At 33.4% G+C, this 22,622-nt stretch overlaps 1 protein-coding gene across 12 annotated transcripts in view; it reads right to left on the minus strand.

Moving 5' to 3' along the window:
* Positions 1-1,831: 1,831 nt before the first annotated feature.
* LOC129791703 (four and a half LIM domains protein 2) overlaps positions 1,832-22,622 on the minus strand; it is a 77,107-nt gene continuing 56,316 nt past the window's right edge. For 10 of the 12 annotated variants that reach the window (XM_055829993.1, XM_055829997.1, XM_055830000.1 and 7 more), the window contains 4 exons: positions 19,987-20,187; positions 17,581-17,755; positions 5,645-6,001; positions 1,832-3,554 (listed from right to left, as the gene is read on the minus strand). In XM_055829993.1, coding sequence (XP_055685968.1) covers positions 3,397-3,554; positions 5,645-6,001; positions 17,581-17,755; positions 19,987-20,187 — 891 coding nt within the window. In that variant the 3' untranslated portion in view covers positions 1,832-3,396. Of the gene's footprint in view, positions 3,555-5,644; positions 6,002-14,299; positions 14,710-17,580; positions 17,756-19,986; positions 20,188-20,611; positions 21,344-22,622 lie in introns of those variants that run through there. The other 2 variants (XM_055830002.1, XM_055830004.1) reach the window with 2 other exon arrangements.

Consider the following 22,622-nt stretch of genomic DNA (forward strand, 5'->3'; position numbering starts at 1 on the left):
CCTTTTTTTTTCAAAGGTCTTTGTATCTATTGACCCTTGAAGGAGCACTGAAAAATGAAAATTTTCATCAGAAGTATTTACAAATGGAACTTTTTGGGGACAAGAAATAGATCAGTAAAAGTTTTTAAAAAAAATCTACGGAAACGTCGCTGATTTTCTTTATTTTTTAAACATATTTTTTATAATATTAACAATAATATAGGGGAGACCGGGGTTAAAAAAGTCACCTAAGGGTTTAGAAAAAGCTCAAAATATCCTATTTCCCAAATAAATAAAGCGAAATGTATAGTGTGGGTATTTATCGGCCAAATAAGTGAAAACAGTGAAGTTCGACAGCAAAACATGCACTCCCGGACAAAGTTTTTCCGCGTTCAGGTAGGATTCCACCACCCAGGAAGCATTCCCCTGACCCCACACAGACTTTCCGTGTGCAGATGACCTGTAGGAAGGTCCAAAAAACCTGCAGGAAGTGATTTGTGTGGTCAAAATACAGAAAAGTATCCCGTAAAAATTAATCCGGAAAAGTATGTTTTGATTTTTCACTTCACACATTTTCACATATTTGGCCGATAAATGACCGTAAATTTCCATTTTTCACTGTTTTCCTGGCACTGTGGGCTCTTTAGCTAAGCATTTTCCACTTTTCTTTGGGGAAAATACCCCCAAATGTTGAGAAAATTCAAGGAAATAAAAACATGTGTGCAAGAAAAAAAGCATGCCATGAAAAAAAAAATGTCGTCACCATGCGTGAGAGAAAGATGAAAGATAGGAAAATACATTAGTGGAAGTGAGATAGAATGACAAAAAATGTCAGGAAAAAATGTCATGATCATTTTTTCTTGACATTCTTTTCCTGCATAGCACCATAGCTCATTTCTTTAGGAAATTTACTGTCCTACAACCCTTTCTCAGATCATTTTGTTCTATCTAGCTAGGAAATATGATATTTTAAGCTTTTTCCAAACCCTTAAGTGACTTTATTAGCCTCGGTCTCCCCTAAATATTTTCTCTCAACGATTAATTAATTTTTTAAGAATAGGTACGTAGATGTAGCCTAAGATCTATTCAAGGTAAAGTATTATTAAAAGAAAAACATTTGAATTAAACAAACTTGACCTTTATTTACAAATGTTCGATATTATCTCTTCTTCTAACGTTTGATGCTAGTTTTTTTTTACGTTTCGCGTATTCTTTTTTTTTTTAAACATTTGACGTTAATTTAAACGTTTTCAAAATTACCTAAGACGCTTATTTTCTAACGTTTGACGATTAATAACCCTTTAAAACTTGAAGGAACGTTAAAAGTACATCAGAAGGAAAAACAATTTAGGAGTCTAAGTAATATAGAAAGATAAAAGTAATAAAATGAACGCGGCTATTGTATTCAAAGTCGAGAATTGGACAACTTATTCGTGTGGTTGGATTTTTTTAACGTTTGACGTTAATTTTTTCTAAATGATTAAGGTTTCTGTTGTATCGGTTGACATATGTTTTCCGACGCTTTTAACGTTTCTTTTCTAACATTTGACGGTTTTTAAGTTTTATTGTCTGACGCTTCTTTTCAAATGTTTGACATATTTTCTAACTTTGACAGTTCTACTCTTACAGTTTACAAATATTTTTTTAACGTTCGACCTTTCAGCAGTTTGATATTATTACAATTTTAAGGGTTTCACGTTTTTTTTTTTCCTTGGAAAGATCAGAAATTAGCAAATCAGAGCTTGTGAGGAAGAATAAAACCTGTTCAAAGCGTCACTGGAATAACAAAATAGTCGTATTTTCCCCCATCCTTTTCCCAAAAACTCCCCTAAAAATGAAAAACATTTTCCAATTTTTATTTTTAATAAATTTATTTGTTCAAAAAAGAAAAGAAGAAAACAAAAAATGTAAATTACATAAAAGATGTGCAACAGTTATGTAAACATGTAGTAACATATGATTCTCCTTCTACACAATATAATCAATTTTTTTCATTATTTTTTTTATCTAGAGTAGAAAAAAAAAGGATTTAATATTTTTTTAATGTTGATTCTTTGAGAGAAATAAAAATTTTACAATTTTTTTTCTTTGTGAAAGTCTCAAAAGGTTTTCTTTTTTTGATACTGCATTTTATGAAAAAATATATTATGTATATAAAGATGCTTTTTCGATGATTTTTTATGTTGTTTTCTCTACAATTTTTCAATTCTCTGCTCACGAAGTTTTTTTTTCAATTCGACAAACACACCGCTAAGAGATATTAATGTAATATGTAGTATTTTTCATTTTTTGTATCTTTTTTGTAGTAGTTTTATGTATTTTTTTTTTATAAAAGAAGGCAACTTTTGTGAATAGGCCGTATAGTAAGGTATATAATATTTAAGTAAATAGAGATAGATCTTTATTCGTTTTTTTTTTTTTAGTAAATTTCTCTCTAATACATTTTTTTAATCTTTTGTTCATTAATTTCCTTTCCATTTTTTCTTTTTTTATAATTTTATTAAATGTTAATTTCTACAAATTGTCATATTTTTTTTCTAATATAATTCATCAAATTTTTTTTATAATTATTTTATTACACCTTCTATAACGCATTATTGCCAAGAAAGAAAGTCAAAGCGCTCGCTATTGCAAAAACTGACTAAACTGCGTTTATTTTTATTAACTAATTTCATTATATAATTTCTTTTCTTTTTAATAATAGAGATATTTTATTTTTTGATCATTGACTTAACATATAAGAGTTTTTTTTTCTTATAATTATTACAGAGAAATATTTATTCTTTCTTTAAATTAATTCCTTGTTTTTCTTTTTTTTAAATGTATTTTGACTAGCGTCAAAATTTCTTCTTTTTTGTTTAAATAAAAATTCGCAATGAAAGATTTTTTATGTTTTTCTTCTTTTCACATTTTTTAAAAGATTTTTTAAATTTATTTTTTGTTTCAAAATGAGGCGTTTTAAATGAAAAAAAAAAAAGGAGTTTTCTTTTGAAATTAGATTGTCAGTGTACATAATTTTTAAGGAGTTAATATATTTTTTTTTAATAAGTTTCGTCTCATTTTATTTTTTTGATACTTTTCACCATCTTTTCTTTAATAAATTACAATTTGCTTTTTTTTCAATGATTAAATCTCTATCGCAAATTAATGGCATTAATAGAAAAAATATATATTTTATGTAGGTAAATATTTTCTTCTAGATATAGGCAGGATAGAGAGAGAACATAATTTGCGGGGATAACTTTTTTTTAATATTTCTTTTTCAGTGTTAAAATCCCTAATGAGTACATATTTTTGCATAAAAGGTAATTTTAATTTCTTCACACCACCTTCGTTTTTTTTTTTAAAGATTGCTGTCATAAGAACTGGGAGGCCTAGGGGAGGAGGGAAGGGTATGAATGGAGATGGGGGTTGTTCTTAAATGAGTTTCTGCTTCGCACATTCGGGACAAATGATGTCGGCGCCATCGGTGATGAAGCCACGTCCCACGAGGGATGTTTTGCAGAGAGCGCAAATGAAGCAGTCGTTGTGCCAGTGGCGATCCTCGAAGGAGATGAATCGTGTTCCACCAATTCCTGCGTTAAAGGAAAAACAATAAGTTGTTAATCTTTTAGTTATTCGAGAAAAACTCTTAATATTTTTTCCTAAAATTTGCATAAAAATGCATTTTCTATGCTGTTTTATGAGAAATACAAAAATTATTTTTTCAAATCACTTTTCGATGCATTTTTGATTATAGATCATTAAGAATGTCGCGAATATAAAAAAAATTAATTTTAAATCTCTCTTCTAAAGCCCAAAAGGATAAAATCTCAAATAAATTAGTCTATTGATTGTGGATTATTGGTTGGAATATTTTTGTAAAACAAGTTTCAAAGTCAGATTATAGTCGAAACCTTCTCTCTCTCTCTCTGAATTTGCAAAGCAAGTATGCAAATATGTTTGTTCTTTGAGAAAATGCGCAGAACTTTATGCAGACGAAGAGAAAACCTTTAAAAATTCTGTCATAATTCATAAAGATTAAGCGGAGATTAAAAATGTTTGAAAATGAATTCATTCCACTGCATTGTTCGCATTTAAATTGTTATACAAGATGACAATTTGCCCGCGTGATCTGCATTATTAATTAAGAAAGAAATATGGGTATAACCTTGATTATTTTTATGTTTTTTTTATGTTTTCATTAATATTGAGATGATCTGATTTTTTTTCTTATTGAATCTGTTAAACATAAATATTTTTCTATTTCATAAACATTTCAAAAAAATACTTTAAAGTAATTTTAATAAAAAAAGAGTATTTCCTTTTTGAAAAGGAGGAGACAATTCAGAGTTTCTTTTTTATAGCATAAAATGTGTCTTGAATATTCAATTTTTTTTTTAATAGAATAAGAAAAACATTTCATTTCGCAAATTGTAATATTGTAAAAAAATGTCTTAGAGAACTTGGATATTTTTTTCTGTCTTGTAAAATTTTTTAAAAATTATTTTTCATCTTTATAAAAGAATTTTATTTGGTAGTCAGGACACATACCATAAAAATTTAATTTCATCTTCAGTGCCATAAAATGGTCTCAGGAATTCTAAGTGCAAGTTCTAGTAAACCAAATATCTTATTGGCTAACAATTAGAAAGATTTTGGACACTTTTTGTGACTATTTGAGCGTTAAAACTTCTTCACAGTTGAAACTTAAGTCGTTTCTTTTTGTTTTTTTTTCATATACTTTTGACCTGAATTTTGGCTTAAATTCAACGTCTTATGAATTTGTTAAATTTAAAAAAAAATATTCTTAACCCTTTCGCGTTTATTGAGTCAGAAGCCGACCCAAACCTAATCATGAGTTTTTCCTGAATTTTATTAAAAATAAATTTCTATTCAATGTTTAAAATGCGTCTAATTTACAAAGAAAACAATTTTTAGCCAGAAATTTCCCTTTAGAGCCTATTGACGTGATGAAAAGAAATCAAATTCTACGTTTCATTTGGACGTGAAAGGGTTAAACGGGCTGGAAAAACATTTAAATTATTTCTTTTTAATTTTTCATAATTGAAATACCAAAATATTTAATTTTCTGGCACAAATGTGTCTTGGCTGTGATAAACTAATATTTCAATTAATTAGTAATTCAACTACCTCCAACAAATGTATTATTTTTTTTTAATTAGAATATTATAAAAATTCTTGAAACTCCCTAATTTAAATAGTAGAAAAGATTTTCTCTTTGAATCAAAGACTTAGGCCATCTAATTTGCTATAACGGAATAGTTCAAATGTTATGGCAATTACATCCATGAACAAAAATTCTAATACGATAATACTAAATTTTTAATTAATATAATTTAGCTATTTACTAATTATTTGAAAAAAAATTAAATTTTTCTTTTGAAAATTGACTCAAAAGTCAAATAAAAAACTTTTTCAATAAAGATCCTTTTCATCCGAGACACATTCTGTGCTATAAAACTTGAAATTCTTCTGGTTGTTTCGGTTTATTCGTTTTTTTTGACTATTTTGGACTATATCCGATTAAATTAATATTCTTTAGAATTTTTTTTTGATCTTCAAAAAGCTCAAAAAATAATAATAAAAATATTTTAATAAAGAATACAAATAAACTGAGCTCTCTCTGAAAGAAAGAATCACAGCTAATGAGGATATAACTCACCTGTGATTGGCTTAGTGCATGCTGTGCACCGCTTTGCAAAGAGCTCACCGAAGCAATCGGCGCAGTAGGGCTTATCGTCGCGGCTGGTGAAGCGCTGCCCTGCCAGGGATGTGGAGCAGTGGGTGCATGTGAAGCACTCACGGTGCCATGGCTCATTCTTGTACGTCACACCACCGGAGGTGATGATCTTGTTGCACTTTACGCACCTCGTGGCGTACTTCTCTTCATAGCATCCGGCGCAGTAGATCTCCTGTTCGCGCGGGATGAAGGACTTGGTCCCAATTGGTGTCTTGCACACGCAGCAGCAGAAGCACTTTTCATGCCACTGCCTCGTCTTGTACTCCATCTTCTTGGTGCCTGTGCAAATGAGACATAACAAGAAGAAGTCGATGAGAAAAAAAATTACGTGATAATTTCTCTGCTTGTTCGATTGAGTGGCAATTTGTCTACAGCATGCGGGGGTGTGGGCCACCACCCGCCAATGCGCGGTGGAGTGGCTCAGAAATGCCAATTTTAATGTAGATGCATATTTCTCGTGACACGCGATGGTTTGTCTCTTCTAGGGCGGTGGAGGGCACCTCACGAAAATTCAAATGAATGTTACCCCTCTGACCTTGCGGGCGCAGATTTATTGCCCTGGCGCGGCATCATTGGGAAAAATGCGCGGGAAATCGACTAAATTTCACTTCTATCCACGAAGCCCCTCAATTTCATATGATTCGCTCCCTAATCGGGAAGGAAGTTAAGGTCATGCCCGAGTTGAACTCGCAACTTTCACCCGCAAGATCAATGATTTTCAACCCACTCTTCTGCACGAATTAAAAAAAAAGAGAGAAATGTAGGCGGAATGGATTTAATGCGCGACATCTGTTTTTATATGGTTTTTGCGTAAGGAAGGTGGAATTGAATGGACAATACGACAATATAATCGGGGGATTTTCAACAATAAGTCATTTGGGGCTTTATTGGCAATAAATTTCTGCAAAACTTATTCAAGACTTCCATAAAAAGTTTTGCAAAAAAATGTCTAAATGGATTGTTTTTTTTAAGCAAAAAACATATAAAGTTACGTTAAGACATAACGCTCAAATAGGCATGAACAGGTGGAAAAATTTATGTAGAGATGCTTTGACGAGATTAATCGTAAATATCATTAAGGCATAAAGAAATATTTAAAGAGAGATTGTTTAAATCATTTGTAAATTTTTGGAGAGTTTTTTGGAGTGGAGAAAAATTCCTCTTCAATGGTAAAAAATTATATCAAACTTTATGTAATTTTTATACTTAATTGAATTTTCTAATCACAGCATTATTCTCAAATTCAGATACAAGCGATAAATTCAAAATTCATCAATCATGAAGCTTTTGACTTGGAATTATCATAATTTCTGCTTATGTTGAGGTAATGCTGACGCAATGTTGGGAATTAATTTGATTATTATTTCAAGCAAAATTATTTTTCATCGTGAAAATATTTAGTCAGAAAATTATTCATTTCCACAGGAAATATAGTTTTGTTCTTTTGAAAAATTCTTTTATTCCATTTTGACGAATAATTTTTATTCAGTCAAAAATTATTTATTAAATTCTATCAAAAAAATGCTGTTATTCTGCTCGTAATAATATCTTATTGTCAGAAATTAGTTCAATTTCATTACAGAAAATAATTATTCTGTCAGCAAATATTTCTATTCGCCACCAAATAATTAGTTTCTCTGAGCTAATAATTGAATTTTGCTAAAAATTGGTAATCGTCTATTGATTTGTTTTCTGTTTATTGGTATAGAAAAGAAGCTTTCTTATTCTCTTTATCAATAAGAAGCGATTTTTTATGTTAAAAAAAGTTCTGTGAGCACTGAATTTGAATTCTGCTTACAATAAGTTTTATACTGTAAACCATAAATATTCCGTTTGCGTATTATTCAATCTATTTTTCTAAATAATTATAAAAAGTATTTTTTTTTCTTAATTTATAATTAGTTTTGACTTGAAATTAAAGCTTCAGGTAACCACCAGGCGCCTCCATTTGAAGTATTGACAATTTTGAATAAGTGGAGGAGACGCCAATTTATTTAAGACAGAGTACAATGATATTACTTTTGTATATCCTTGTCTTATGATTAAAAACTTTAACCCTTTGAGGACCGTTGTATCATCCGCTGACCCAAAAGTGAAACTTTCTTTTCTCGAACTTAAATGAACTTAATTATTTTTTCAAGTTAAAATTCATTAAAAATAACGTAGAAGAGACCAAAGAAGATGTTTTGCTTCCAAAATGTCCTCTTAAATCATTTGAAGAATATAAAAATCAAAATAAGAAGTTCATAATGTTTTATGTGAACGTGAAAGAGTTAAACCTCTTATTCTCCCCTTAAACCCTCGAGTTATCGGAATTTCCTCAAAAATCATTCCCTGAATTAGAAAGAAAAACTCATATTTCCCGATGATTCAAAAACTTTTGCATTATTTTCTCATAAAAAGAAACTCTTTGATGACATTCCGCCTATTTTAGAAAGCTCAAATTCTTTTACGGATGGATTTCCGTTCATTTTTGGTTTTTTTTTCTCTTCAGTCTAAAATACACTTCGCTCCTATAAATATGTCAAAAAATCTCAAAATATCTTTTGCAAATTATTCATGGAGGCAGCATTTAAAATACAATTTGCCTTCATGCGTGGGAACGATGATTTTGGTGATGGCATAACTTCTTAGATAATACAAATTCTCAAGTCGAAATATTCTTTCCCAATCCAATTCTAACAGAGATTTTTAGAAGCTTATGTGTCTAAATCTAAATTTAATTATTCCAAATTCGTCAGAGGTCTTTATTTGGCAGAATTGCTTTGAAATAAAATAAAAATAAGATATTCATGTGTGAAGATTTTAGATGATCTCACAGAATTATTTGGTGTGGGGTCTAATCTCTCTTCTAGGGTCTTCCCAACTCTGCTGTGTAACCCCATGAGAGTGCAGCACAGAGGCATTGGAAATGGCATTTTATGTTAGCTGTGTTTGGAAAATGTCTCTCTCTCGCATTTTTCAAGAGTAATTGCAATTTCATTTTCGATTTAGCGTCAATCACAGAACCCATTTATGTCTCTCTCTCTCACCCTCTCTCAGCCATGAAGATCAGGTGCAAAAACCCGTCAATTGGCTGCCCATTAAAGGTGAGCAGTCAACACTGTGAAGAAATTCCCACGAAATTGCCTTTTATGTGCGCGGACACACACTTGGGGACAATCTTTTTTTGCACGAGCACACGGGGCTGCCACATTTTGGCCAAAATACATTTCCATTAAATGTGGGTGCCCCTTTGCGAAGATGATCGCGCGATGTTGAAGAACGAAAAAAAAAGCGGAAGGGTGATGATTCATGTTGCGGGTCCTTCGTGCTGGGTGCATAAATCAGCATAAAAAGTCGCCCACAAGCTATGGGTTGTTTTTCTTCGGCAAACCATGAATGGCAAAACGAGGCAATTTCATGGTCTCAACTCCGCGCACAATTGTGAATGGAATTCTGCAATGCTTTTTTACTTCCATCTGCGGCTGACGCATGATCGAGCTCTTTTTTTTCTTCCTCTCTGCTACAGATTTACGGACATATGGGAGGCGGTAGCGCGAAAATCACACCCAAAAAAATAATATTAATTAAATTGGAAGAAATGAATGAATGAATGAATGAATGAATGAATGAATGAATGAATGAATGAATAATGGTTTATTATATCCAAGAGATACATGATTATCTATAATAGGACTATATATAACATTTTATGTATATAAATTTTAAAAGTGAGAATTTAAGTTTTAAAAAAAGAATTGAAAAAAAAAAAAAAGATTTTACTTTAATTATTATTTTTGTTTTCAAAATTTTCTATAATATTTTTTTTTAACTTTATTTTAATTATTGCAAAATTTTATTAAGTCATGATTCCTTATAGCATGTTCAGTTTTCGCAGCGTGTCGACATATGTATGTGGGAAAGATGTAGGCATCCTCTATTTGAATTTTTCCAGGTCATTTTGATGTTTGACCTGAAAAATTTTGCCTTTTTCCTCCTTTCTTACGAACAGTACTCCCCCACTAGTCCACACGAACTTAAGCTGACCGTTCCTCCTCATGTCTCGGGCCATTTTAAACAGCAATTGATAGTAACCGGTGAGAGATTCATTGATGTACAGAGGCTTTGAGTCACCTCCTTCCATCACATCGCCAGCAGTGAGTGCAATCTTTTTCTTCCTCTCCTCTCTGTATTTTTTCATTATGAGAGTCGATCTCTCAATTCCCAAATTGCTCATCTCCAAACGCTGCTCACCCACCGATTTATTCTCCACCTTGCTGATTTTGTACGTTGGTGTTGGGGCAGAAGCTGATGAGGGATCAATTTTGAGTTTTTTGCAGATGTTTTTATACACTTGCTCCGCATCAACCGGTTTGTTTTGGGGAAGTCCACAGATGATAAGCGCTCCCTTTCTTTGCCGTTGTCTTTCCGACTCGAGCGATATTTTCACTGATACAATTTCAGCTCTCAATTTGACGTTATCACTGCGCTGCTCGATCAATGCATCGACCACTTCCACAATTCTTTTTTCCTGCTCCCTCACTATGCCTCTGATGGTTTCGATCTCCCTCTCCAACGCACTGATTTTTTCGCCGATGATCTTCAATTTCTCCCCCTTTTCGGGCTCGCTATGGACATCTTTTTCAGTAGAAAGCTCAAGTTTCTTAGCTTTTTCCTTGACCTGGCTCAGGCGGCCATCCATCGTGTCCAGCTCCTCAAGGAGGAGATCCTCTGGAGAGGCAGAAGACGCTGCTTCATGAAGTAATTCGTCCGAGACAGAATGAGCACGGCCCATGCTGTTTCTGCTGGAGCTCATTCTCTTGCACTTTACACAATACCACGCGATTTTCTTAGACACTACTTCAGCGAATCTCTTAGATTCTAGTCCACAGCACTTCGCATGATACCCTCTAGCGCACTTTTTGCATTGGATCGACTTAGAGGCCTTTTCTCGACCACGTAGCGGCCGGACGCAAAGCCCGCACACGTCCTCACTGCTTGACATTTTTATTGACTGGCCACAGACGCTGGCCTCTGTGTACAAATCAAATCATCTTAGGGGCATTAATCTGGCGTAATAAATTATGTATCAAAATGTAATAAACAAAATGATTGCTAGATTTTTTATGATTTTTTTTAAAGATTTTTTATTGGGAAAACATTGTAGAAGCTCCTAAGAATTATGGAAAAATTAAAAAATTAGACAAGGAAAAAATATAGTTGTTTTCAGGTGTAAAATTAAGAATTTTTAACATTTAAGTTCCTTGATGAGGAGAAATGGTGAATTTTGGAAAGAAATGATTAAAAGTGAGTTCGAAAAAAATATTTAAAGAGCTTTTAAAAGAGGTTTAAATAAAAAACTTTTTTTTAATCAAATGTTCAAAAGAGGTTTATTCTGTCAAAAATCATTTTTTTTAAATTAGATTCTTTTAAGTCTCAGTAAGATTTTGACATTTGAAGTATTAAAATCATTTTATTGTTGTGATTTTTATGAAAAAAAAAAAAAAGATTTTCTGTATCAGAAATCTTCCAGGAAGCTATTAAAAGATCCTGTAATAGTATTTTCATATTTACGCTACTAATAAAGATATCATCAAACTGTTTTAATATTTAGAATATTTTTCACAGACTATCGAAAATCCCACATCTTCCAAATTGTAAGAAAAGATTAAAAAAGACTTTCGCAGAATCAATCCCTTTATGATTTAATTTATGATCGAATAAAGATTTATGGATTTTTCAAAGATTTTTAGATGGATTTAAGCCATTTAGGCATATTTTCTTTTTTAAATTTTTAATTTTAATACCTATATTTAAAAATATAGGGTCTTATTCAGTGACTAAGAAACCTTTAAAATTCTCTAGAAATCTTGAAATTTCAGTAAAAAATTTAAAGATTTCAAGGGTTTCTAGGTCGCTGAACAAGGCCAATTATTAAACAAAATTAAGAGAAAAATCTAAAAATATATTGAAAATTTTCACCTTTCTTTCAATAAAGATTTTCTTTTAATTTTTCTGAAGTTCCAATGAGTTTAATTAGGACGAAAGGTAGGGCTTTTTAAAAGAAAAATCAAGAAAATTTAACATTAGGGATTTTTATAAAAACAAATTCTTCTAAGCCTGTAAGTGAAACAACGAAAATGTGATCAGTTTGAAGAAAATTCAAAAATTTAATGAATCAAGAACTCTATTTAGTTTCCAAGAATTAGCATAAAGAAAATTGATAAATAACATGAAAATCTGCGCAGTTAAATTCCCCTTTTGCAGCTGCGGGAGTGTCGGAAAGACAACCTGGAAAAATGTGGGCCGGTGAGGAAAGTAAGTACGTAACTCCGGAACCTTGACTTTACCCGCTTGCACATGGTTTTCAATGCAACCTCGAGCTGCGACTTATTTTGCGCGTCTGGCAGTGAATTAATTGTGTGACGATGGAATAAAAAAAAGAGAAATATTTTGCAAGAAATTCAAGTGTCGAGGACATATTCGATCGATTTGTCTCCAAATAGATTCCATCCCGTCAATGTCAAGTGCGTAGGCATCTCACCTTTTGCACGCACGCAAATCAACAAAACAACTGACTTATGCACGATCCCCGCGCGCCAGACCACCCTCAAGTGGTGTCACCATAAGAAAAAATTGAATATTGACTTTAATTAAAATTGAACTTGCCCCAATTAGCAAGTCACGAGCAATTTTCCCAGCTTTGCTGCATCGTCGAGAGCCATAACAATAAAATCTAATGACATTAATTATCAGCATTAATCGATTAAGCACCAAAGTGTCGTATTTTCTCCTCCAATAGAATTTTTGTTGTTGTTTTGAAGCAAAGTAAAAAAACATGCCTAATTGCTCTAAAAAAGCCCATAAAGTTACATTTGTGAGACACTCATCATGGCGCAAGAACAATTCAACTATTTAGTTCAATTCAACGAAGAGGAGAGCTCATGGTGAGCATTTTGACCTCATTAGCTCGTACCAAGAGCGATTATCGAGGGGATCACTCGTCTTTTGGTGTGCTTTATTGGCGATGTGAATAAGAAAATTCTTTGGAAGTGCTCTAATTTTAACCCACTGATCACTTCCCTCTCTCTCTCAAACATAAGATCAATTCCCACAGTATGAGGAAATTGTGTAATGAAGATGCGATTTTCTCACAGAGAGATAATTCATGATCTATGGAAAATTCTTCACGATAAATCAATCTATTCAGAGAGCAAGATGTGTGGGGTAATTTATTGGAAGAACAAGAAATTGAGGAATATTTCTCGAGAGAATTCAAGAAAATCCGTTGAAAATTTTACAAAATTCTTTTTGAGATTACATAATGATGCAACAGTCTTCTATCAGCCTACAGTTGAAAATTAATTGGCTGCATGAGTTGCGAAAGAAGATCATTAAAGCAACATTTTTGATTAGTAATTAGTACGATTCGATTAGTTAATTACTTGGTTTGATCAGTAAAAACTTTCAAATGAATATTTCGATCAGAAAAAAAATTTAAGATTGAATTTTATTAAGAAAAAGTGAACTACTAACTGCCAATGCAATTATAGTTTATTTACTGCATTAATTATAAATCCAGAATTAGTGTTAAACTGGCAAACAAAATTAAAATTTTAGTAAATAAAATATATAAATGGATTTCCAAAAAAAAATAAAATTAAAAACGACAACTTAATGAAAATTTTATCTGTAATAAAGAAGTTTTCAATCATAGAAAATTTTTTTTAACTATTTAAAAACATTTTAAAACGAATTCAAGTTAAATAACTATTTTTCCACACACAAAAATGATTTTGTTAAATTTTTCCACACACATTTTCCCCTTTAGTTTTCTCAGAGAGCAAAAAATAAAAATCAACAATATAATTTTGTATGGATATTTATTTAATCAATTCCCGGATCAAATCAAAAACATTTCTCAATCAATTTTTTTTTGCACAACCGCATATTAATTTATTGTTTGTCTAGCAGCACGACTGAAGGTTGATCTCAGGTGAATTGGCATGAGAATCTCTCAAATAAATATTTGCCGGATCAATTAAAACCGCTTAAGATCCCATTACGCCCTCCCAGAGCTTCCAACCATTGAAATATTGTTTTTTTGCTAAAGAATTTGCTTCGTGTGCTTTTTGATTTTATGATGATAAAAAACTTCCAAATTAATCACTTTTGGGTGCAAATTGAGAAGACAAACGACGAGGTGGCAAAAAAAGGAAAAGTTTAATGGTGAGCCATTTGAAATGCGTTGTGTGTGTATCAAAAAATCATAAATCACCTGGCGCTGTCGTGATTTGTGGAAAATCCTCCATTCTATGTTTGACGAAGTGAGAGAGAGATGCTAAGTAATCATAAGTGAATAGGTTGATGGGTTTATGAGTAAAGTGAGGGGCTCCGCGCAATTGTTTATCGCGGATTTGTGTTTAAATTATTCATGCAGTGACATCACTTTTGGACGCCTTTTTGCCGCGGAATGCGTCTTATGTGGGTGAAATTCGAGGTTCGTGCGCGTGATTGAAATAATTTTGGGGTCAGAGGGTCACATTTGATACACACGGGGTGAATTTTTTTTTTTATTGCTGAGGGATGATGTACCTGGGGTAGCTTCGCGGGCATTGCCAAGCTTGCAAGCATAGCCCAGAGCACAGCGGAATTGATTGTTCTCCTCCTGCCGTGACTGCATGGGCAGGAACATGCTGAGGACAGCAATTTCCTCATTATTGTCTCTTGCCTTCTTAATCCTATCATTCCCCACAGTCTTCGATGTTAAGCGAAGGCGCGAATTAAAATCAGACGCCAAGTAATCCGCAGCCATTGCACAGAATTAAATTTTCCCCGTTAAAATTTAGAACACGCGGAAACGACACTTGGCGGGAAAAATGCACCCGAAAAAAAAAAGAAACTAAAAACCCCGAAATTGCAGCACCGTTTTTGGCGGGAATTTGAGCACCGTGGCGCGTGTTTGCTCACAGCGGCAGTTGGAGTGAAACTGAATATCGTCTCGGTGCTGTGAGTGGATTTTAGTATTGAAAATCACTTGAACGGAGGCAAGAGTGTCTGGAGGAGTGAACAGGCAGCCGGAGTGACTTCCATTCTGGTGCGCAGCACACTCAATTATTAAATTAAACACACACAACAGGTTAATTTCAATGGAAATATGTGTATCAAGAGTCGAAAATACACGTTGGCGTTTTCCCGAATGCTCTAGCTGAGAAAATTTTTCAAGATCGCCTGAAAGCTCCCAAAGCAGCGGAGGAATTGTTTGGGTTACATTGAAAGTTTTGAGAAAATTAAGATTTAAATATGAGTTTAACATTTGGAGGACTAAACTGGTAATCGCTGCCAGTTATACTGTTTTCTTTATATTGTAACAGAAATGAAATTTTAAAGGATATTTTCCCACCATATTTGTTTTAAAGAATCTTCTGTATTTTTTGTGAGTTCTAAAATGTTTATGAAATTACTTTTGTAGACCTGATGAAGAGGGTAATCCGAGCTCTCGAAACGTTATCGAAAAATAGAAATTATAAAATCTTTTCTGTGTCTCATTACTTTCAAAATATGCTTCAAAACGAAAAAAAGATGATTTATAAAATATTTGAAGTAATTAACAGAAAAGTAAGATATTCGATTAAAGCATTCCTTAACAAATTCCTTTAACTCTGATTCTATAAAGGACGCTCGGAAAATTGTCTTTATTGCCTTTAAGAGCATAAAATGGCAAAAAAGTTTTTTTTTTTCTACAAAAATCAAATACATTCGTTTGAGGGGAGAGTTTTAAAAGTTCCTTCGTGTTTCAATAATACAGTGGTTATCCCGTATAATCTTCACACTCATTATTTGTACCCACTCTATTGGTTAACACTTGGAGGATCGAGGTTTCTAACCTCCAAAGTTTGACCTTCATTTTATTTAAAAGAAAATATTTTTCCAAGTTCTCTTTCGATGATCTTGAAGTAATAAAACTCTTCTATACACAGATGTAGAATTTATGACGAAATTTTAAATAGAATTAAATTCAGTGGCGATTGAAAAAATGTTGAATTGGCCACTTTGGCCAGAAAAATCCTCCAATAGTTAATCATTGACCATTTTAGACCATTTCGAAGTAAAACTTCGAGAAAAGTTCAAAAAATTCTTACTTAGACAAATCTGCGTTAAAAAATTTACCAATTCTTTAATTTTTTTGTAAGATCAAAGTGAAATCAGAGACCAATTAATTCTAGATAAATCTTAAGTTCTCAAAACTTTTGCAACAGCCCCTTGTTAGGTTGAATCCTCACAGCATATTGATTTGCGGAACATGGAAATAATCTGTCTCACATTGGGTGTATCTCACGAAGAAATTGACTTCCAATAGAAATCTGGAGGTGTTTGAGTATTGTCTAAATATGCTAAAGAATGGCTGCTGTGAGTGAAAAGTTGTCGCCAAGATCGGTGTCCATGAGAATTTTTAATCATCTCCACAAGTCTGTATAATGCCACATGTGGGACCACAAACTCTATAAGAACGCGTAATACTCCAACAGTTTTCCGTTGGCGCCTCAGGCCCCCTGGTCAGAACCCACAAATAGACGTGCGCTGGGGTCTCTCTCCAAGAATTTCAGGAAGAATCGCGGAAAATTTTTGCCTCGACTCTATTCATTTAAATACTAAACGATGTACGCGAAGTATTGTAGAGCACACAGCTGAGTGATGTATTTTGGGGCATTGGATTTGCTTATGTGATTCCAAATACTCACGCGATGTTCTTTTTCGCGAAAGAAATAAAAAAAAAACGAAAGAAACTTCATGTAAAGAAAGAACAAAGAGCACCAAGGGAAGGAAAATTAATCGTCGAGAAAATACCGCGAATTCCAACGAATAATTCTGCCACTGTCTCACAGTGAAACAACTAGGCGCACCGCAATTATTCAATTATACCTCATAAATGGTTTGTAATTGAATTATTAAAGCCGCTCCGTGCAAAAGTTAACTGCAGGAAAGAAATTTTTGCACACGGCGCAAGACGAATTTGCCATAAAGTTTATTTTTTCATTTATCATCAAATCATTGTGATTTGGAATAATAAAGAGAGTTTATTTTATGGGGAGCTTTTTTAGAGCTTGAGGAAGTTGCATAATTTACAGTGAGGCTCCGCTGTAAGGGTCTTATGTGTTTTGCAAATTATATATTTTTTTTAAGGATGATCTATTTTTTTTTTAATTAACGAAGCTTTGTTGAAAGAAAGTATTTTGATTAAATGAATATAAAATAAAGTATCTCAAACAACGAATACCTTGTTTTTTATAACGAACAATGATTCAATTTGAAGTTAAATAATTAAAAAAGAAAACAATTAACAGAATAAATTTCATAAATCAATTCAAAATAAAAGAAAATAAGAGAAAATCAAAGGATTTCAATGAATTTTCCCTTCGCACGTATTTTGTTCGTAATGCAGGGAGGGCACTGTAAATCATACACTATATGCATTCCTCGAATGCACTCTTTATCTACCAAGTCCATCTGATTTCTTTGTGATTTTTATTAAAATTCTCTCTTCATTCCTTTGGTATGTTTTCCTCTTCCAATTGCTTCAGTGATTCATCGCCATTGAGGTCTCTTTTTTGCGTGCATTTATGGCTCTCAGTGTAGCCCATTTCCAGTGTGGAAAATTCAATTTAACGCCTAATTAAGTCATAAATCTCTGTGGTCAGTGGTGGGTCTCTTCTATACTATAAAGCCCCCCTCACAAAGCCCCCGTTCAATTTGTGTCAGGCGCGCAACAGAGAATATCAATTTAATAGCGCCAATATTTATCCACCACATAAGCAGACATTCCATCGTGCGACCCACAAGTAAATATAAGGAAGTTATTTGGCAAAGAAACTTACCGGCTCTGAAGATCTCGCCACAGCCATCGCACCTCGAAGCGAATTGCATGTCATAGCAATTGCCACAGTAAATTCGGTCCGCCTTGGAGCCAAATTGCTTATCAACCAGCGAAATGCGGCACTTATTGCAGAGGAAGCATGCCTCATGCCAGTGCTTATCCTTGTAGGAGAGGTCCTGCAATTTATTCACAAAGAAAATTAATTTTTCTCCTTCTGAAATTCCTCTTCTCATTCGATCAGCTCAATTAGCAATATTTAATTAATAATTTTGTCACTGTGGGCAATTTAATTTTGCAACCCAACGGATGAGCTTCTGATCGATGGCAGCAATTAAATTTCTCACGCTCTCAGTACGATTGAAATTACATATGTATATAGATATTTGTTATGAAGAGGAAATCATAAAATTCATTAGAAATAATCTCAAAATCCACAAATTCAATAAACAATCCCCATTCGCATGGAATAAATCGCAATATTTTGATCAATTAATTTTAGAGAAAAAATATCCTCATTCAAAAGAATCTCTCAAAGAGGCGCAGAGGGGGAGATTTTACGACCCACTTTATTTTGCTTTCAGAGAAAACACCTTTCCCATTAAAAAAGCGAGAGGATGTTTAAATAAATTGCCAGTGAGAGAGACATGAAGGACATCTCATTGTCACTTTCATGCACAAAAATTCAACTCTTTCAGCCTGAATCAGCTTTTAAATGGATTGCAGTGGCCGTTTTTTTTTGCGAAAAATTCGTGAAAAGTCACACGAAGTCTCTTGTGGGTGGGCGTGGGTGGTTTATTATTCACTATCACTTTTTTTTCCTTTGACTAGAGCGCAAAAAAGTGAAATCGACGAACTGTTCTAAAAATGTTTGCAAACATCATGCATTTGGCATCAAAGTAAATATTATCAATTTATTTTACTATTGAATTCTATTCTGATTCTTTTCCGTTTAATTTTAAAGAAATTATTAAAAGAAAAAAATGGAAAAGAATACAATAAAAGAAGACGAGAAAGTCTCTTAAGTAGATTTACTCTATAGAATTTTCCCCACTAGAGGGCCAAACTGTAAAGTAGTGCTATCTGCTGTTTTTTTAAATTAATAAATAAAAATCTTTTATTTTTTTCAAATTATTCCTTATCTTGAATACAAAGTATTCTGAACTATTAGAACGCCTTTAAAAATATAAACTAAAAAAAATAAATATTCACAAAACGTAAATAGTATGAATTCCTTAGAGATAGGAAATTCAATGCAAGTGCTCGCGATTCATTAAGCAAAGAAACAAACACTTGAATAATGGGGCTTAATAAAAAGTGCAAACATTTTAAAGAAGACACAAAGTTTGCAATTCCTTTCCAAGAAGAAGAAAAATCACCAAGTGATGTAAATATTTTCTCAGGCAATAAACTTTTTGGATGATGAGACATGTAAAAGCATTATAAATGTCGAAATTACAAGTGGAAATAAAAGGAGGAAAATTTATTGCCCTGTTGACATATTAAAATGCAAAATAGGTTACATAATGCTAAGTTCAAAAGCTTCGAGCTTTTATCATGTTGGTGTTTTATTTTTTAATTGAGAGACTATTGAGTTTGTGGATTGTAGAAAGTTCTTAGAAAGAATTTTGAAAAGTTTTAAGCAGTTTCAATTCTTGAAAAAAAAAAAAACTTTAGTGAATCCTTAAATATTTTAAGAAAATGCTTGACTACTGTTTTCGTAAAATATCTATCCAATCCAAGAAGAAAATTAAGAATTTTTAATGGATAAAGTGATGTGGATGGAAATTCGTCTAATTCTTGAGTCTCAATAAGACAGAGAATATTTTTAATTATTATTTAGCAATTTTCTTCATGAGAATCTTCGATAAATTACAGTAGGTACTTAATTCTCAAGTTTTCAGTTAAATCATCTAATAAAAAATTTAAAGTTCTCTTGTTAAAAATTTTAGAAAACTCCTCCGTAAATTTTCCTTTAAAAAAGCTTTTAGCTGGACCATTTTCTTGTAAATAATCTTCTCTATTTAATGCTAATTTGTTGCCTTTCTTATCAACTGATGCCAAAAATTCGAATGTTGTTTTAACGAAAGATCACTGACTTTCCTGCAGATCTATTTAATTGACTAATTTTTCAGAAAACTACTTAACAAAATGAGTTTTCCAAAATAAAAAATTGCAATAAAAAAAAACTATTCGACCTTAAAATTCAATTATTTCGCATATTTTCCATTGAAAAAAATCACTCGACACTTTTTCTTCTCCTCAAACTAGACATTAAGTCACATCTCGAGCGAGAGTTCGAGGACCATCTCATATTTCCTGGCCAAGAATGTGCGGTGATGATTTAATGTGAAAATTCTATAATTAAAGCGGACGAGGAATTTTTTTCTTTCCTCCTCCTGCCTCTTACCTTGGAGTCAATTCCAATTATCTTGTTGCAACTCTCGCAAGTGTTGGCAAAGACATTCTCATAGCACTTGATGCAATAGGGATGATCATCGCGGAGGACATAGCGCTGCCCAGTGAGGGATTCATCGCACTGCCAGCAGCAGAAGTGGGTGGTATGCCAATCCTTGGACATGGCTTTCGTGTACTCCCCACTGAAAATTAACTAAAAAATTTTCCCATCGTGGGAAAATCGTTTCATTTAGCAAAATTGCATTGCGTACGCAGGAAGTTGCTTGAGAAAATCATCCGGAAAAATTAATTTGAGAAATTGGTGAGGAAAATTCTTCACGGAACAAGGGGGTGGGGGGCATTGCGTAATGTGCTGATCTTTTGCACAAAACACCAATAAGTTGCGGAGCAAATTGTTGGTGGTTTTTGTGTGTGTTTTATTTTTGGGCCAGTGACATAATTTGTGGTGCGAGAGGAAGAGTTTCTTGTGGAATGTGGAGGAGCGCATGCATTTTTTTGCCCAAAAAGGGCTAAGAAAAAATTATTTTTCTCCCAAATTTGGGATGCTGTACTACCTTTTTGTTAGTCAGGGTACGTGTCACGTGTGCTTGCGGGACATCCATGCACGTGACACGTACCCTTTATCATTAAACTCATTGGTTTGTTCCATTTCTGTGATGACCACTTCCGATCCATGGTCGGATTCCTTCCGTTTCGTGGTCTTCTTCACTTTTCGCGTTTTCTTCACCTCCACCGTGTGCATCACATCAACATCCGCCATGATCTTTCACCCCAAAAAAAATTCTACTAAAGCCTTTCAACACAGAGCAGGAAAGAAAATAAAAACGTCGAGTTCACCGCACAAGAAATGCGACCGCGAAAATTCTTAAAAGCCCACCGCGACGCTCAAGATTGACTGTGAAACTGATGAAGTAGTCTCAAATTTTCCTCAGTTGAACCCAGCACATCCCAAAATACATTCCAGAAATTTATATGTTTTCACGCCCGCGGGGAGGGCGAGCACGCTAACCCACACACATCTCAAATCGCGTGCGTGAGCTGTGCGGCGGGAAAAGCGCAAGGCGATGTTGGAGAGAAAAGAAAAATTGCGTGGAAAATGAGCAAATTTTCGATGACATGTCTCGTCCACTGGCGAAATTTTCTCACCCAAGCTCTAAATAATCAACTGCTCCACTCACCCGCCCCACACACAAACAGCCCAACAACAGAGCGGTTGCACACGACCCGACGACCGTCGTCCATTTCGTTTGTGCCCCGACGCCTCATGTATATAGCACTAGGTCAACAAGAATCGCACTGCCATACACGCAGCATCGCGCAATTCATCTCTCCGCACTTTTGATCATATTGCACTGAGCTGCATGTGTAGTAGATGAGAGATTTATGATTTTCTATCATCCATAAATTATTTTGAAATGTGGCGGTATTTAGAATTCATTTAAAACTAACGAAATATTCACTTTTCAACGATCTTTCAGCGTAATTTATGATCTTTGATTGCATTTACTACCAATAAATGCATTTTTCCACTAAAATGGAAGATTTAGCACATGTACTAAAATTTTAAGATCCTGCAAATAGCCTGAAAATACAATGCAGGGATTTTAAATAGCAGTAGTTGTACTATTGGTTGTTAATGTTGTTTTAAATTGATATTTTTGGCTGAATCGTACTATGTTCTAAAAAAAAAATTTAGAACGTTTACTCAGATCTCACTAATGTAGGCCTCTATGTAAGGCAGCGCACCAATGACAGCCGATTTTAGAACAACTAAATTACTTGTACTAAAAATTTATGTAAATGAATGTTCTAATCTAATTAAATGAATTATTAGGCCTTAAAATAAATAATTAAACAGTTTAACCGATTCGTTTAACCATTTTAAGTATATTTTACAAGTTCTAAAGATTTTTAGAACACAAATTAAAGATTTAAAATCCCGAATTTAAAGGATTTCTTGAACTTTCAACTCCTTAAAAGTAGCTCAAAATACCTCCAAGTAGATGAATGTGATTGTCATAATTCGCATTTGAATCAAAATTGGTTTCTATTCGACTCTATCATCTCCAATCTCGACATGCGTCAAACTTCATCTCAAGATCGGCTCAACTTCATCTTTTCTGTGTGCAAGACAGCACAAACCACAACATATCGCCGCGGTGCTCGCGAAAATGGACGAATGGCTAATTATAGCATTTTAATGTATGTCTCTACTCGGTTGAATAACACAATTACAAGAATATTTTCTAATAAAGCATCCACATTTATTGGGATGCATTGGGAGCCAAAAATCACTCAATCTGCATAACTTGAGCACAGATTTATTGACACGAATCCACCGCATGAAAATTTCAGCTCCTGCCCCGCGTGTGGTTCTGTAAGAGTTTGCGAAGACATTCGGACATTCCTTCATGGTTGTAAACAAATTTATTCTTGAAATTTTGGGGTTCTTTTTGAGTTCGTTGGACGCGAGTTTTCTGCTTTTTTCGGGACCAATTTCATTTAATGGCCTCACGAGGAATTTTCGCGATTTTATCATGAGAATATTTAGAGCTGTTTGCATGTAAGATGTGGATGGGAGTATCTTCCTTGTTTGGCACATCAAGGTGATCTTCTGCAAACCTTCAA

Source organism: Lutzomyia longipalpis, chromosome 3, assembly GCF_024334085.1.
Source record: "Lutzomyia longipalpis isolate SR_M1_2022 chromosome 3, ASM2433408v1".
Taxonomy (NCBI): Eukaryota; Metazoa; Arthropoda; class Insecta; order Diptera; family Psychodidae; genus Lutzomyia; species Lutzomyia longipalpis.